Source organism: Centruroides sculpturatus, unplaced genomic scaffold (genome assembly GCF_000671375.1).
Source record: "Centruroides sculpturatus isolate CEXI.00-Female unplaced genomic scaffold, Cexi_2.0 scaffold742, whole genome shotgun sequence".
Classification (NCBI taxonomy): Eukaryota; Metazoa; Arthropoda; class Arachnida; order Scorpiones; family Buthidae; genus Centruroides; species Centruroides sculpturatus.
The window spans coordinates 152,452-171,083 of NW_019385044.1; the positions used below are offsets into that span (position 1 = coordinate 152,452).

The 18,632-nt window shown below is 31.8% G+C and overlaps 2 protein-coding genes across 2 annotated transcripts; both read left to right on the plus strand.

Annotated features, from left to right (window-relative positions):
* Positions 1-2,875: 2,875 nt before the first annotated feature.
* LOC111633834 (protein trapped in endoderm-1-like) lies at positions 2,876-4,159 on the plus strand. The gene is made up of 2 exons (XM_023378468.1): positions 2,876-3,680; positions 3,726-4,159. Exons 1-2 carry the CDS (start codon positions 2,973-2,975, stop codon positions 4,032-4,034), a joined length of 1,017 nt encoding a protein of 338 aa, XP_023234236.1. The 5' UTR covers positions 2,876-2,972; the 3' UTR covers positions 4,035-4,159.
* An 11,252-nt stretch (positions 4,160-15,411) lies between these two features.
* Positions 15,412-16,960, plus strand: LOC111633832 (protein trapped in endoderm-1-like). Its single transcript, XM_023378466.1, has one exon. The coding sequence runs from the start codon at positions 15,477-15,479 to the stop codon at positions 16,551-16,553; it is 1,077 nt and encodes a 358-aa protein (XP_023234234.1). The 5' UTR covers positions 15,412-15,476; the 3' UTR covers positions 16,554-16,960.
* Positions 16,961-18,632: the final 1,672 nt, after the last annotated feature.

Here is an 18,632-nt window from a genome sequence, read left to right on the forward strand (position 1 = left end):
CAGTTGTCCCTTGATAGTCCGACATTTTGTAATCCGACATGCTCAGTAGTCCCCGTCCCCGTTACGTGTTTGCTTGCACAGAAGCACGTCGCGACATGAATCTCCCCACCAATTCTTACACCATGACACACATTTCGTGTGTTTTCCGTGAGCAGTTCTGTTCGAACAGTTGGAATAGGAAATATTGTAGGCTACTGCTAGCAAAACAATGCCAAATATGTAATCACTTTTGGTAATCCGGACACTTTTGGTAATCCGACGCCTCTTTTGTCCCTTGATAATCCGACAGGGGTCGGATTATCAAGGGACAACTGTATTATTAAATGGCAAAAAAGCTTAATTTCGAGGGTAGAGATGAGTTTTATATAAAAAAGTTGTAAATGCTAATAACGAGTAAAATCGTCATTAAGTTCGACACTACTTGAGATACAACACACGACCCTTTTTATCTCTCGAAAACCCTGGAGTTTTAACCAACAAAATTTAATAGCATCAATTCCTTTAATACACCAACCAACCAGTCTGCAAAATTTCAGAAATTTGCCACAAAAGAAGCATAGGCGATATTAACGCATTTTCAAAATGTGGTAATTTGTTCATATTTTTCAACTACGTATAATTACATCTGTTTTCAATATATGTATATAATACATATATTGAATAATACATATAATACATATATTGAATAATACATATAATACATATATACATTATATATGATGTATATAAAAACAAAATATTGATCAAAGCTCACAGATTCTAATNCGTAAAACTCTTCAGAAAAGAAAAAGATCTTCCAATATTGACCATGCTCGGGATTGTCGGGATTTATTCGACTGCAATTGTTAATCCAATCATTTATGTAGTGATGAGTAAATCGTACCGAAAAGCGTACATAAACTTATTCGTACGAAGTAAGAAAAGTACGAAAGAAAGTAAAACACCTACATAATCTCTACAAAATATACATATATACATTATATATGATGTATATAAAAACAAAATATTGATCAAAGCTCACAGATTCTAATTTAGGTAACTGTTTGAGAACATGTAATTTTAATAATCGGGTACACTAAAAGTAAATCATTTGAACGACCTCATGAGAATCAAGTTATACAATCTATAAACTGTGGTACCGGGATCAAATGAGGGCGAGTAACTCCCCAGGAATTTTTTGTGTTTTTGTGTCCATGTTTCACCGGTCTCCGTCTTTCATCATCCAGTCGCTCCATTGCAGCGTAAGCGAACACACGATGGGTTTAGAAGAAAAACCATTTTTATGCCCGCTGGATAGAAAGGTTTGATGGAATAAGACAACGCAACACGTGGGCAATCTTCCAAGAGAGATGCCTCCGGGAAGAAATTTTATGGGAAACTGGCCCCTATTTAGATTTTAGACAGGTAGAGAAAACCCAGAAAACTCTAAAAACCACTGCCAATCCGTCGGACAGGCAAGAGCCCGTTACTAATGTTAATTTGGCCAATGGTTAGCCCGGAGCGGAAAGATAGAAAAATAGAAAAGAAAACCTTAAAATTTCATTTTATTTCATTAATTTTGAATTACACAATTTCTAAGAGAAACTTTTCAATTGATGAACGTTCTCATTTCCACGAAGAATATTTTTATTGTAGATTTTTATTTTTAATTGATGAAGTTCCGTTTTTGATGTTTCAAGAATGTCTTTCATTAACATTTTGAAATGAAATATATTTAAAATATATTATTTAGTGTTTTCTATATTTTAAATCTCTTCGTTACAACACGTCCGTAAGAAAGAGTGAATATTTTAATTTATTCAAACTATAAAATTCGGAAAATTCTTCGACCTTTTTGTTCACCCTCTTTGAAGCTTAACTCCTCTGCTTTTTACCGAAAATTTCTGAAATTTTACAGTGAGGTTTGTTTATTAGAGGGACTTATGCTTTTAAATTTTGATGGTTAAAGATCTAGTGGATGGAAAGGTAAAGATTGTCGTGTGTATCTCCAGTATGATCGGGTTTAATGGCGTTTTTACCTGTTATTAGTATTTACAATTTTTTTTAAATAAAACTCATTCCTCAAAATTAAGCTTATTGCCATTTTATAATAGTTAAAAATACAAAAATTTTTAAAATAAAATACAATAACAGATGGCGCTAGCGAATGTTACCGGGAAAGTTAAGCAATTCGTTGCTGGATTTTTTAAAAAGCTTTGTATCACGTCTTCAAATGTTTCAACTGAAATTTTATCCACTTGTAATTGAGACGGAAGACTGAAACTTTAAAGATGTACCTATGTCCGATGGAACTAATTTTAAGAACCCCGATTAACATCGAAATAAGGAAGTTTCCCATAGAAAGCCATGCGAACTTTTTCGGGTATAACGCAGTGGAGTTATGCTTGTATAAACTACTACTTTCGTGCCCATGCATTTAGAGGTTCTGCGGTATTATAAAATATTTTTAGGTAATAATTTATTGTAGTATGATAAGTTTGATTTGGTTTATTTGTTTAAGGCAATGCGACACGTGTGAGCGATTTACCTAGGGGGATGCCTCCCAGGAATACTTTTATGGGAAACTGGCCTCTGTTTAGATGTTACAAACTTGAAGAAAACCTAGAAAATCCACGTGCCCAGCCCGTTGGTGAGGCACGAAACCACGACAAATTACAATGTTCAGTGGTAATTTGTCGGTTACAGCCATTATCACTGTCAAGTGACAAGCACTGTAACACGGGATTATTGCTGCATTACTGAAAAAAGTAATCGATTTTAAGAATTGATCTTTTGAATAAGAGAAATTTACCTTTAAGAGAAGATTGCATAATTTTCCAACTTCCAATGCAACATTTTCCTTTTTTTTTTTTTTACCAACCTTTACGTAAATGTAAACGTCATATTTCCGGTGATAGCGACATTTCATTCAACAACTTTATTCTGTGTAAACGCATCGAACGAATAACATTCCATCTATAAAGTTAGAGAAAATGTTATTGAGTGAGCTAGGAGGAAATTCTTCTGCAAATTCTACAAATACGAAGATTTTGTTCCAGATATATCCTACACCTCTATTGAACTTTACTGCAACTTGCTGTATTGTATTTACCATTTTTGGAATATTAGGAAATTCGTTAACAATCCTCGCTCTACTGAAGTCCCCCTTATTGAAAAATGCTACCTCTGCCTTCATCATCAACTTATGTATCGTCGATGGATTATATTGTTCGTTTAATTTTCCTCTTGCTGCTTTTACATTCATCCACAAGACTTGGCCTTTCGGCGATTTACTTTGTAACTTGTTTCCTCTGATGGGATACGCCAACATAGCTGTTTCAACTAGCACAGTCATCACCATTGCTGTCAACAGATACGTCATCATCGTTCACCCGAGAAGTTACAATAAGATATATACTAAAACTACTATCATAGTTACGATTCTTTGTTTGTGGCTATGGTCTTTCCTTTCCTTAGTACCTACTTCTCTAGAAGTTTGGGGAAAATTTGGCTTTAATCCCGATATTAGTATGTGTACCATCCTGGAAACAAATGGCAAATCCCCCAAGCGATTCTTTTACTTTTTCGCATTCGTCGTTCCAATTTTTGTCTTCATATATTGCTATACTAGAATATTTTTGACTGTAAGGAAATCGGGAAGACTATCAAGATCCAAGAATGATTCGGAACAAGAAACTGAGGTAAAATATTTGTGGAAGAAACTATTTTGCTTTTATACCGAAAAGAGTTCAAACAATTCGATGAAAAATAATAAAGGGAAAAAGAAATTAACCAAAGATTTACGTTTACTGAGAATGATCCTCGTCATTTTTATTATATTCTTAATTTCTTACACTCCAATTGTTTTCGTAAAACTCTTCAGAAAAGAAAAAGATCTTCCAATATTGACCATGCTCGGGATTGTCGGGATTTATTCGACTGCAATTGTTAATCCAATCATTTACGTAGTGATGAGTAAATCGTACCGAAAAGCATACATAAACTTATTCGTACGAAGTAAGAAAAGTACGAAAGAAAGTAAAACACCTACATAATCTCTACAAAATATAACTTACAACTCAGTTGATATCTTCATGAAATGGATATTAATGAATACTTCATTTATACACGTATGTGTGAAGAATATAGTGAAGTCTTTTCTGTCTTAGGAAAGAGAACACCGAAGATAAAAATTATCCTCCTATTATCTTTACCTAATTCGAGATCAACAGTGATCATGTATTAGGTAGAAATGATGGGGAAAACAGAGGGAAGAGAATGTGGAAAGAGTCTTGTTTAGGAAGGAGAATGGAGGGAATAATCTTGTTTAGAGGGAAGAATAGAAAGAAAAGACCTATTTATCAGAAATGAAATAATGGAAGAGTCCTATTCTTTCCTGTTTAGAGGTAACATTTCATTTTCCCCTATAAGTAGGATTATTTATCCTTTCTACTCTCTAAATAGGACTATTCTCCATTCTTCTCTCTAACTAAGACTGTACCCACCAAGAGGAGAGGAAATAATGAAGAAGAGTCCTATTTAGAGAGAAGAAAGGAAAAATAATCCTACTTACAGGGGAGAATAAAGATATTTTCTCTAAACAGGAAAGAGTAGATAGAGAAATTGAAGGACATTTTCGGTCATGATACTCTCAGCAATGAAGAAACCACCAGAAAATGCACTTTAACTTTTTCATATGAGCTAAGAAGAATAACCTTAACAATAGAAGCATCACAATAATCTTTCAGACATTTAACTATATTCGTTTTTTTCACGAATGTATGAAAATGGTATGTGTAATTAAACAAGGTACGTGTGCAGAAAATTACATCATTGACTCATACTTGTTAGAAATTATTTATTTTATAAAAATTTTCAAAGCTTATCTTAACGACACTTATAATTTGAACCAAATCATATAGTGTTTATTTATATTAAATTATATCTATCTGTAACAATAGAAGGGTATGACACTGTAAATAAAATAATTTTTCAATAAATGTATTCGTACAGTACCTAATTTATTAGCTTTGCCATCGTTAGCTTTACAAACCCCGCTTTTACGACCGAAATTATTTTATATCACATTTAATTCTTTGCCATATTTTATATTAAAACGACAGTTCCCGGAATGACATCTCATTTTTATGGCACTGAACTTATAGGTAATAGGATGAATCGCTTTATTACCGAATACCAAGAATCAATAGGTCTGCTGGGTATAAAATTAACCATACTTTTCTTGTAAATAAATTGATATTTGTGGTTAACTCATTTGTATAGATTTCGTTCGGGACATAAAAAAAAGAAGAGGAAGAGCGGAAATGACATATCTGATGATCAGCAGCATTTCCGTTTGAACACGTGGAAGCGAACATGCGGTTTCGTTTTATTAACGTGAAACGATAAGTAAGTATTTTAAACAGGAACTGAAAAATGTTATTTGCAAGCTTCCAATCCTATTGACATAGCAGGAGCCGTTTAAGTATTATAGCCAAGCTTTACCCTTTTCTGATCCCCTATTAACGAATTGATGTTTTATCCAGGTGTTAGGCTGCATTACACAGCTACACAGCACGATCAATACCTTTTAAACATTGATGCCATTATTGATTTTAATTTTCAAGCTGTTTATTCACGCAATTTTACCAATACTAATATGCAAAAATACAGTACAAACAGGAAACCAGAAGCCACAACGAATAGTTACCGCCATGTCTTTTCCAAACTACTCACTTAATCGTAGTCACATACTGTACTTAGTTTAAAAAAATGGAAATAATCTAGCACTTATTTAAATAAAAATTCGGACTGAAGAAAATAAACATAGTTTTCGATTTTTAGAATTTACTATTACTATTATTATTTATTTAATATAATATTTATTAATTTCTGAATTTGTTTATAATAGAACATTTACCATACGCAATGAGTGAGGAGCCAATTGTTTTATTTTTAATATCCTGAATGAATATAATGTTAAAAATTACAGTTGTTTTATGTTATGTTCTAAAAATAGATTAAATAAACGTGACAAAATGATACGAAACGTCACAGAAACAAAAGTATGGCGTCATTCCACCAGGTAAACTAATTATAGAAATTATTATATAAGAACTAAAGAGATTACAGTTTTCATTTAAATATGTAATTTTTATTGTGTAGAAATATAAATAATAAAGATTTGAGTAAAAATACCTGAAAATCAGACTAAATGTATCATTAAGACAGCACATTTTGATTTAAAAAATTTACGCTATTGCTTATTTAATTGCATGGAACTTATTAAATTAACATTCAATTATAAACCATAACATAAGTAACGTATATAAGTAAAAATTATCTTATAAGTAAAAAGTCTCATATTAGTAATATATATACTGTAAGTTATTACTAAGAAATAGAGGGATATGGATGGTATCATATATTATATACCTGTATCTATATCTACACTACTATATAAGGAGACAACGTATTTTTCGTTTGTGACCACTAATCGTGAAAACTACTGAACCAATCGCGTTTGAAACGTCAGTGGAATCATGCACGACGTTCCAAACGCCATTGTCAAACTTCTAGACTTACAGGAAGGCGGTATTAAACGTCCGACGTACACATTTTCACGTTGAAAACATCGGTCGCAACCTCTCTATTATTGTTCATAATTGCAGACAACTTGAATCTAACAGAGCAGAATAAAGCAGAGCGGTCTCAAAGACTGGAAGAGAAGAGCAACGCATTCGTTCGGGTCTTCGTATGGAAAGTTTCTCCCATGGCCAATTGTATGTAGGACTTTCCAGAACTGAAAATCATAACAATAAAATAATTTTGATACCAATGAGTGACAAAACTCAAAATATAACTTATTCAGAAGTTTTATGATTTTATTTTTTTATACAGTATTTTGCAATACTCTACTGCAACACTACACATTGATCATCCAAAATTAATTAATGAACAACTAGTTCAAATTTTCGAAGTTCTATAAGTACAGTGGAACCCCGGTTAACGAACTTAATCCGTTCCGCGACTCCGTTCGTTAACTGAATTGTTCGTGAACCGAAGCAATTTTTCCCATAGAAATTAATGCAAATGCAATTAATCCGTTCTAGTCTCCGAAATTTTTGTCATTTTATTTGAAATATACAGTAATTTTCTTTGATGAAAATGTAGGAAAACGTAGTATCTATCATTACAGCAACAAACATGTAAACTTTGTTTAATAATACCTTCGTTTGTTGTAGTTGGTGGCAGAAAAGTGGAGATATACGAACATTAATGCTTAGAACGGGAATCCCTCCAAAAAAATAACGGGTAGCACTTCATCGGAAGAGTCTTCGTGTCGAAGTCTCTTTCGGTAAAAACCCACCAGTGGCTAAGTGGTCTTCGTACCTTGAACACGACCTTCGTTCGTGGGTTCGCACCTCGCTCAGACGGGCTGGCCACATGGAGTTTTCCAGGATTTCTCCACGTCTGTAACACCTCCCAGATGGCATTCCCCCTAGTCAGATCGCTCAAGTGTTGCGTTGCCATAACTTAACAAAGAAACGAACACTTTCCGTGAGGAACAAGCAATTGATCTAAAGTTGATTGTCTTACTCTTTTAATCAAAATTTTTTTCAAATGCGATAGCGCATTGTCGTTTTCTATTGCCACTATGACTTTTTTCTTTCTTTGATGCCATATTGATGAAATATATAAATCACAAAACTGAAAAAAGAAGTATAGTACAAACACTCGGAAAAGCAATGCTTAACTCGCGCATACCTAACACCAACTAAAATTTGACACAAAATACCGTTACGTTCGTTATCCGAATTTTGTTCGTTACCCGAGACAAAATTTTTGCAAAATAAAAGTTCGTTAACCGATTTGGTCGTTAACCAGGACGTTCGTTAACCGGGGTTCCACTGTATATAAGAGCGGGCGAGGCCGCGACAGGGGTTGCTAGTAAATTATATATTTAATATAAATTGTTTGGAAGAATAAGGGCAACTAAAAGTCACGTGATTACTAACTGCCAATAAAAAAGCATTACTTATATGGCCACTCTCTCATTATAGGTTCTGTGAAAGTTAGATTGCTATGCTGCCATCTTGTGTTAAATTTAATAATTAATTAATCGCGTATGTGACAGATTTCGATAGGAAACCGTTCGTAGAACGATTCAACCATCCTGCGTAAGGTTTAGTGTTATAAAATGACTTGCCATTCTGGAAAAAATAGTTTTAAATATAAAATATCACATGAAATAGCTTTATCTAAGTTTTTCCTAAAATGCAAAGAATGCCATTATGGTAAATATTTTTGCGCTTCTTTGTACAATCCATTTTAAACCAGAGTTCTAGTGGATTTGCCACTAGATTGGCCAAATCTGCAGTAAAATTTATAGTTATGTGCATTTAAAAAAATACTCACATGGCAATAAATTTGGGTGTTATTTTTAAAGTCAGGGTCAACTGTCGCAATTTAACCGGCATGCTGGTCTCTCCCGGTTATATGCGGAATGCGAAAATACGATAGTACCTTACAATATTTGGAACATAACATTCTGTGAACTGTGTTCTTGGATATTTTGCATTCAATTTTTTTAAAATTCTGAGAAGCTTCAAGTCACAAAAATCTTTCCATCAACTTGAGGTGACGTTACTTGTAATTGCATAAAATTTTCTCTCTATGCAATTCCTTTGTTAGCTTCAGATGAGGTTCGTCCTAATATCTATTTCTACAACTGCTAATCTATATATATAAAAATGAATGTATGTGTGTGTGTATGTGTGTGTGTCTGTCTGTCCTTCATGCATTANCTTACAATATTTGGAACATAACATTCTGTGAACTGTGTTCTTGGATATTTTGCATTCAATTTTTTTAAAATTCTGAGAAGCTTCAAGTCACAAAAATCTTTCCATCAACTTGAGGTGACGTTACTTGTAATTGCATAAAATTTTCTCTCTATGCAATTCCTTTGTTAGCTTCAGATGAGGTTCGTCCTAATATCTATTTCTACAACTGCTAATCTATATATATAAAAATGAATGTATGTGTGTGTGTATGTGTGTGTGTCTGTCTGTCCTTCATGCATTATCACACCGTTTATCCGATTGCCGTGAAACTTTGGGAAGTTGTTTAATATACTCCAGCAAAGGTTTGTGGCATAGTACGATTGCCATGAAGCTTTGGGAAGTTTTTTTAATACACTCCCGCGAAGGTTTCTAACATTTACCCTACGATAGATAGCGCGCGTTTACACGAGCATTCGAGCACAGTGTGTTCGATCGTTTTCAAATTGTGAAGACCATTTCCCCCTCCAAAAAATATCTCTATATATGCATTTATTATTTACGATATTTGTTATAATTTTTGTTTAATCACTTTATTTCAACTTTTTTTTTTTGCTAATTACATAATCGCTCAAACTTTGTTAAAGCCTTAACTGTATCATGAACAACAACCGAAGTTGTAGAAGGAAATTCGCCTATTTTACCGATCTAGGGATCCCCCTTTTCCAAATTTTAATATCGACTCAAAATAATTTAAAAAGACAAATTACAATAAAACGGTTTATTATTCAACTATCAGAAATTTCACAACGCGCCAAGGAAGAGAGGAAGGAGCAATTAAATAATCAAAATTATGAAGGATTAAAAAAAATATATAAAAATGGGGAATATCGCACTTCTGACAATCGCAGCGAGTGTGTGGGCTAAATTTGAAGAATCCGTGCTTCTCGCTTGGACAACTGTATGTGGCCAACTCACGCGTCGGAAAACCTTTCGATTTATTCGTGTACGCACCAGACGAAAAAACAAAAAATATCGTGTATCCACAAACACTCCAATAAATAAATAGAATTGAAACGACACTTTGAAATGTTTTCTCGATGAAATGAACAATAATAATAAGTTTCGATAAAAATAATAAAATGTAAATTGAATTTTATTATGACGAGTTTGCTTGAATTTCCTTTCTTCTGAGATCGCAGCAATGGTAAGCTAGTTTCCTATAAATAAGCTAAAAAACTGAAATTTTTCTTCAAATAATAAAGAAAACTACGCTTATTATCTATAAGTAATTAGAAAAGTAATTCATTTTCTGCAATAATAAACAAAAATATTCCTGTTTTCAGCAAATATTAAGCTCGAATGTTAATTTTCCTTACATAATAAGAAAAACTAAGCATTAAGTTGCTTATAAAATAGTAAATACGAAGTGTTGCAAATTAACTTCGATAGTTAAAATATTAAATTTGCTTAAATAGTATTTAAATCTACGATTAAACAGTGTTCTTTAAATTAAATTTCCTTAATTTTATTAAAATTTATATAAAAATAGCATAAAATTAAAAACTCCACAACGCTTTTTGAAATTATGGAAGAATGCTTCAATGCAACCTTCCATACTAAATAATAAGCTTCGATTAATGCGCAATTTAAATGTTTTTGTAAATCTATATATATAATTGAGAATGTTTGAATGTTTGGATGTTTGTTCGCTATATACGCTTAGGCTTTTCAACCAATTGCTACGAAACTCGGCAGTTACGTTTATATACCGCTAACTTAGATAATGTCGAACATCTCGTCTCAAAATATCTAATGGATTTTTTAAAATCAATTAATTTGTATCTCCATTTGATTTGCTGGTTTACACGTACCGCCATCTATTGTCGCATCGCCCTAACAAAATAAATCAAGCTAATTCTAACGAGCGATTATTTGTTGTGACATCGGTAAATTTTCGTCACAATGTTCTCAATTCCTTTAGTGGTGTCTTGATCCTGTTAGAAATAGAGTCGTGTCCACTAGCTATCTAACTCGGTTTAGGGTAAAGTTTTGAATTGATGTAACGTGACTTCCGGTTTGCATTGGAAGTTTATATTAATCTGGGCCTCCCGCTCCTAGGCAAAGTCTTTATATACTATTCGTTTAATGTTTTTTATAGTATAGTGTTTGGTTTATATAACTACAAAGATTATCATATGTAAGGGTTCTTTATTCGTCTATTGTACACAATTTAAAGAATTTTAAAAATGTGTTAGATTGGTCACACGGTGCGATAAACCTTTGTAAATATAAATGAAATACTATAATATAATATAATAGGAGGATTGGAAGTACGAAATAATCTAATAATCTTAACCTTTGTTGTTGTTATTTTTTGCCCGGGCAACACTGGGGTCATCTGCTAGTTAAACAATACATTAATTATAATTAATAAATTAGTTAGTTTAGGAATGTAATTCTCTTCCAAATTGTTTAGAAATTGCGAAAATTATTGATGTTTCAAAGAATTTTTCAACCATCAACTCTCCAATATGGGCATGCCCATTAGGTAATATCAGCACATTATAGATTATATAATGTGTAGTGTTAATTAACCAATCTTCCTGTCAGTAAACGAAAGTATTTACATAATTACGTAAATCTGAAGGCATTCTTCAGGATTTCCTATTGTAAAATGAAAGAAGTGACGTCAAACTGACGTAAAAATGAGCAGTATCCGAAACAATGGAAGAAATTCCGAGTTACTCTATGTGTCGCCATCTGGAGGTAAAGTGTGCACATTTCAAGTGAAAGCAGTTCACACTTTATACAATTGAATTGTTGTTGTTGAATTGTAATTTAATTGCGAATAAATTAAAGGCAGAGATAACAATGAGTTAATCTTTTTTTTACACCTCCATATGAACAGTTTTAATTTCATTCAAGGGCAATGATAAGAGTAAAGTCTTTCGACTTGCATCATTAGCCTACCTTTTTACACACTAAACAAGTGAAATTCACTGAGTTAACACGTTGCTAAAAAAGTAAATCAATTTCTGAGATATAAATCAAGAGAAAATAATGCAAAAAGTAACATAAACATGAAGTTCCTTTCGAAATTCTTTTAACTGTAAGAACAAATCAGTGTAAAACAAATAAATTTTATCCATGGTAGCACTTTTTTGAAAATTTAAAACAACTTACTTGATTTAACACTACATTAATGCAACTTTTAGGTGATAAGGACATCCTCAGTCCTAAACCTCCAAAAGAGGAAAGATAAGAAGTAGAAAATTAAAGGTGAAGAACCTTCAGCTTTAGGGCCGCATGATGTCTTTAATACCTCCTAAGAATAAAATAAATTTAATTTGTGTTATAAATTTTGAATTATAAAAAAATTTTCTTATTTTCTCGTTAAATCCATTTTTACGCATTTAATCTGAATGGATTATGCGATCTGCAGTACCATTGTGAGATCTCTGGAATAGAACGTAGCCTTTTAATTTTAAAAAAAAGGTCCTTCATCTCTGCATTAAACGAAAAACTTGTAAGGCAATGTTACACGAAAAAGCTATATTTAAATTAAAATAAAAAAAATCAGAAATTTTGAAGTCAATCCTAAAATTTGATCATAATCAAGATTGAAGATTGTATATGTAGAAATTTCCATGAACGTTTTTATCTTGAAAATCATTTGAACTTGTTCATCATGATAAGAATATCCTTTTTTTATTTCTACGAAGTGAAAGAAGAAATTATTTGAAGATTTTTAATTTTTATTGCAGTGGAAACTCGATTATCAGAACTTGATAGAACCAGAGAACTTTCGGATAAACCAGAAACTCGATTTTTTTTTGTGTTTTGGGTACACTGTGCATTTATAGGTCTCGTGAACTATAAATACTGTAATGCAATTACTGTATTTGAAAGTAAATTAATTTTCTCAAGATCTAACATAAAATTACTTATAGGACCTAGATTCGCAGCGCTACAATCGACAGATGACGTAGTAATATCCAGTTACATGGAAAGTTTAGTCTATGTACTGTACAGTACAAAATTACGCATTCTAGGTGTGTTTTTAACCGTTTTGGATAATCGGGTTTCTACTGTAATGCAAAATGAAATTATGGAGGATCTTCTAAGAACTTTAAATAATTTCTTGTGGTTCAAAACAGTTTTTTTTAATGTCAGGAACAAATTTAAATGTAATGTATTTTTTTAATAATGAGGTAAATTAGTAAATACGTTGTTAACAAGATAAGACTGAAGTCTTTCAGCTCGCATTAATGCCCTTTATAGGTGACTTGTTAAAAAATGACCTCAAGGGTCTAATGGCCCCATTTCACCCTTGAATTCATTTATTTAACAATTAACCATAAAATCATTTGAAAATTATATAAAAAATAAGTCTTTAAAATTAATTTTTGAATGAAATCTTAAAGGAAGTACAAATGAATTTCGTAATCCTCTACAAAATCTATTGTGAAGATTCATGAGAATTTTGATTAAATCTACGTTGGAAATTATCTTTAATATTTATTTTTATTCCGTTCTACGAAATTCTTTTTATTTATATCCTGACCTAGAATTATTTATAATAAATTATTTAATGTTATTTAATTACATATTATTTTAATTATCGTGTATACAATATTTCGTATATACACGATAGCCGAAAAGTGTATCCGAAAACTAACTTTTGGCCATCCTGTGTGTGTTTAAGGTTTGAGAGAAATAAAGCGAGGCCTTAGCCAGTCATAAATGTGGTCCTCATTCCGAAAGTTGTAAAAATATGTAAATACAGTTATTAAAAGGTTGGCTAGAAGATCACATCAATGGTGTTAGTTTTAGATTCATCTTTCATTTAGCCTATATAGCTAGGCCCTCTGTAATAAGCCTAACTTTGGCCAAGTAAATAGAGTAAATATGATAGTACCTGGGTCTGATTTACACACAAGCTAAACAAATGGCAATTTTGAGTCTCAAAATATGAGGCTATAGTCTAGGCTCGCATTTGTAAATTCATTAACATTTGATGGAAAAGAAGTGTCTTTTAAATTTTTGGGTTTAGTAAATTTAAGTCCGGATATGACTATTGCTGGAGGTAATTAATCAATCACTAAATACAATTTTTTTCCTATTAAATATACAGTATACAGGGTTAGGTTTATATAATGTAGGCTTACATATATACAGGTCCTATTATAGTTTATTATAATTTTTCAATTTTTATAATTTTACAGTTATAATTTTTTATTTAAAATATAAATATTATTATATTTTACTATTTACATTTCCGATTTTCCGATCAAACCGACAATACTTTGTCGGTTAAGTTCCTCCCTTTTTTTAAATAATAAAATATGATTTTGACTCAGAAAATATAGTAAATATACTAGATTTTATATAGAATGGTTAATTTATAACATGAAACGATGATGGACTTTCTATAAAAAAGAGAAAAGAATAGTATCGAAAATTACACTACAATACAACGAGCTTCCTTTATAATACACATGAATCTTCTTTTATGCTCATATGTAACATACTATGTAAGCCCCAAAGCACTTGTTTTTATGTATTACAAGTCTCAAAAAAGAGATCCGTTGTGTGTTAAGTGTCTCAATTTTTTCCCTTAAGGTCCCATTGCATCGAATTTTGTGAAAGAATGGATAATGAATAATATCGACTGAAATTATTCATAAAAAGTCCGGATTAGAATCAAACCGGATCCTCATTGAAGTAGGAAAATCTGTTATCCGGCAGACAAATTACATAAAAGGATTTAGTTAGAATTACATGACAATTGATTTAAATAACGATTGTAATCGAATTTGTAACGAAAAATTTTTTAAATTAATTCTTTAAGCGATACTACCAATTTATGATTGTACTCAAATAACAGTAAAATATTGTATTTACTATAGAACACTATATTTAATATAAAATACTGTCCCAATACTGAATGCGGCTTGTGTATTTATGAGACTATATATGGCTCCTATGGGACAAGATTTGGCCACCCCTGTCATTATAGAAAATTGTCACAAAGAATGAAACACCTTCAACTATAGAACAGTAATAATCACACTAACTCACACAGTAGACAGAAAACTCAGGAAAATATTATACACGTGTAAGCGGTATGTACCGAGTTTATAAAAAGAAACTGTGCAAGTATATGAGAGCCATAATAAGGATCTAGATGATCCTGATGCGGCCTCAGTTTAGCTACCGTAAATATAAATTTTATGCTGATTCAATTGACAATTTTTACAATAATATGATTGAATATTTTAAAATGACGGAATTAATTTTTCGGGAAATCCATAAATTTTGAAATGTAACGCCATTTTTCATTTACATTCTTCAGGATTTAATATTTCTAATCAGTTATCCGAGTGACCAAGTAAACGCGTGTCCATTAGAATTCGGATTCGATTTTCGATGAAATAAAAACATCTTTATTTCTTTTTTCAATACATTTAATTAACACCGTGTGTAATGTCAATAAATATAGATAGATTGTTCACAGTTTCGTTTACAAGGACATTTCGCAACTTTATAACAGATGCAACATGATTTTTAACTTTTGTCGATGACACATAAATACAAAATCATCACCCGTTTCCGTTGATAGTGTCGTTTCCTCTGCCAACTTCATCCCGTGTGGGTACATTGTGTGATAATGTCAAAAGTATCAGATAATTCTCTACAACGCTGAACAAAATGTCATCGATTACAGTAATGGAAGAAGAAAGAAACTCTTCTATAAATTCTACAGGAGTCGAAACTTTGTTCCAGACGTACCCTACATCTCTATTGTACTTTACTGCAACTTGCTGTATTGCATTTACCATTTTTGGAATATTCGGAAATTCGTTAACAATCCTCGCTCTGTTGAAGTCCCCTCTGATGAAAAACGCGACCTCGGTCTTCATCATCAACTTATGTATCGTCGATGGATTATATTGTTCGTTTTCGTTCCCTCTTGCTGCTTCTACGATGATCCACAAGTCTTGGCCCTTCAGTGATTCATTATGTAAATTCTACCCCATGGTACGATACTCTAACGTGGCTCTTTCACTATTTACAGTCATCGCCATCACTATCAATAGGTACGTTATCATCGTTCATTCGAAAAGTTACGATAAGATATATACCAAAACCACGATAGCCGCAATCATTATCTGTATTTGGATCGGATCCTTTCTACTCTTAACACCAACTGCTCTAGGAGTTTGGGGTGAATTCGGCTTCAGTTATGAAGTGAGCCTTTGTACCATCCTGGAAAAGAATGGCAAATCACCTAAGCGTTTCTTATACGCTTTCGCATTCCTCTTCCCGAGTTTGGTCTTCATATATTGTTACACTAGAATATTTTTAACTGTGAGAAAATCGGAAAGACAAGTAAGATCAGATTACGGTTCGGTACGCAAAGAAATGGAGAAAAAGAGCTTCTGGAAGAAATTATTTTGCTTTCGCGACAATGAGGAAGAAACAGATTTGTCTGTCGAAGGTAGAAAGAAAAAGAAGAAGTTAACCAAAGATTTACGCCTATTGAGAATGATCCTCGTCATTTTTATTATTTTCTTAATTTCTTACACTCCGATTGTTTTCGTAAAACTCTTCAAAAAAGAAAAAGATCTTCCAGTTTTGGCCATGTTTGCATACCTCGGAATTTACTCCACTGCAATTGTTAATCCAATCATTTATGTACTGATGAGTAAAGAGTACAGAAAAGCATACTTGAATTTATTTATAAAATCTGAGAAGACGAATTTCAGTAGTACAAGTAACACATAAATCATCTTCATATGATCGTTCAGGAGGAAAATGCTGAAGTATGTTTACTAGACTTATCTATGAATCTTCTGTCTTCTGTAATTATGTTTATATTTGTACTGTATATTTGAACTTATAGATCAAAATAGAAGAATAGATTTAAGTAAAGTAACTCATAACAGGCCTCATATTTTGAAGGCCCGATGCAAAATAGAAATGCAAAGCCTTTGAAGACGTAACCATGCGTTGGGCTCATGAAGCTGGCTTTATGGATAAATCTCACACTTGGTTACTATTCGATCTTGTGGACCTTTTATCATAAATGTTATTGCACTGTAAACGATTAAAAAAATGTGTAATAGTATTTGTTTTTTGCGCTATCAATATCTGAATATATAATGAATCAAATTTGTTATCAAAATATTAATAAATATGCATTTAAAATTATTTTGGTGTTTTTTTAATGTGAAAATATTCAATTTGTTTGTTTAAAAAATGTCAGTAAAGATAAGTTTTTGAAATACATATAGGCTAGCTTTTAAGTGTTTTCTACTACTATTTCATATGAATTCCATATGAAACAATAAGAAGATTTCATATAAATATGTAAATTCGGAAGTAAAATGGCTGAATCGAGAACTAAAAAGGTGAACTGAGAACTGAAATGACTGAATTGCAGCTCTACAGATACCGATTCCGAATATTTAAGATATAAATATGTAAATTGAGAATTTAGGTAAAATTTTGTTATAAAACATTTCCCGACTTTTCTCTAAAGATAAATTTTAGTATTCTTTACCAAAAGAATTTTTACGTTGTCATGATAAAAGTATTTATCCAATCAAAAAATCTGAGATGTAAAAAATTGCTGCAAGTAAAAACTTTTGACAATTTAGACGAAAGTCAAAATTTTCCTAGGAGTTTTTTTTTAGTAAAGATAAGCTTGGCACTTGGAAGCGGTACTCACAAGATTTTTACCTGTATTATTCTTTTCTATATTTGGCTTCAAATCGCCTTATAAGCATAAAATTAAGCCATAAAACTAAAATAGCACTATGGGAAAATTCCCGTAAACTTTGACCTATCCACTCGGAAGTTTCGCCGGCAATTTACTGATCACGAGAAGAGATTAAGTTTAAAATTTGAGTTTTTTAAACCCAGTAGTTTGCTTCTCTACGAGCGCCTGCAATGTTGGATGAAGAAAAAGAAGAAAATACAGCTTTTTTGGCGATTTTTGCACTTTTCAATTGCTTATATTTCGGTAACCGCTTTATAGAAAATCTTTAAATTTTGCACACTACATAATAAAACAATTATCTTTCGAACGAGATATTCGGCATTATTTCGGACGATTGGGGCAGGGAAATCGAACCCGAAAATCGGAAACTCAGAGTCCTGAATATATAGTCAGTCAGTAACTTTTTTACTTGGCGGGGAGTCATTGCTGTAATTCTTGATTCCATTCGTGTACAGACGTAAAATTGTAATAAAAATTATAGTTCTCTGATAAATTTTGATCCGGAAGTCCTTAATAAAGACCCATATTAAAACTTTCACCATGAATCTTTACTATATTCATAAACCCCTTCTTTAGGCTCTTGCTTTCTTTGTGAGCTATTTGGTATCATATAAACATACACACATGTATAATTAAATGTCATTAAAACAACTTATTTCGATAATAATTATATAAAAGATTTTAACTCGTATATAAGTTATATATTTAATAAGAAGAAATCGAATTTGGACCCTCGTGTAAAAACCTCAATTTTGTGACTTTTAACTTAATTTATTAATGTCTTTTTAAAATCAATATTATTGACTAAAATTTATATGTATAAATATTTTAACATTTTTAGCGTATGATTAAACCAAGATTTCTAATTATTTCAATTATTTTAAAATTATTTAAATATTCGCGATGACGTCGCCATCTGAAGTGGAATTTTATAACTATATTTTATTTATATAATACATTTTTTCGTTAGTACTGTATTTAATAAGTACAAAAATGGCGTCGTTAGTGTGAGTTTAATGCATTCGTATACAATCTCACGCTTATAATTTATGTTATAAATAAAAGCCAGCACCTTTAACTGT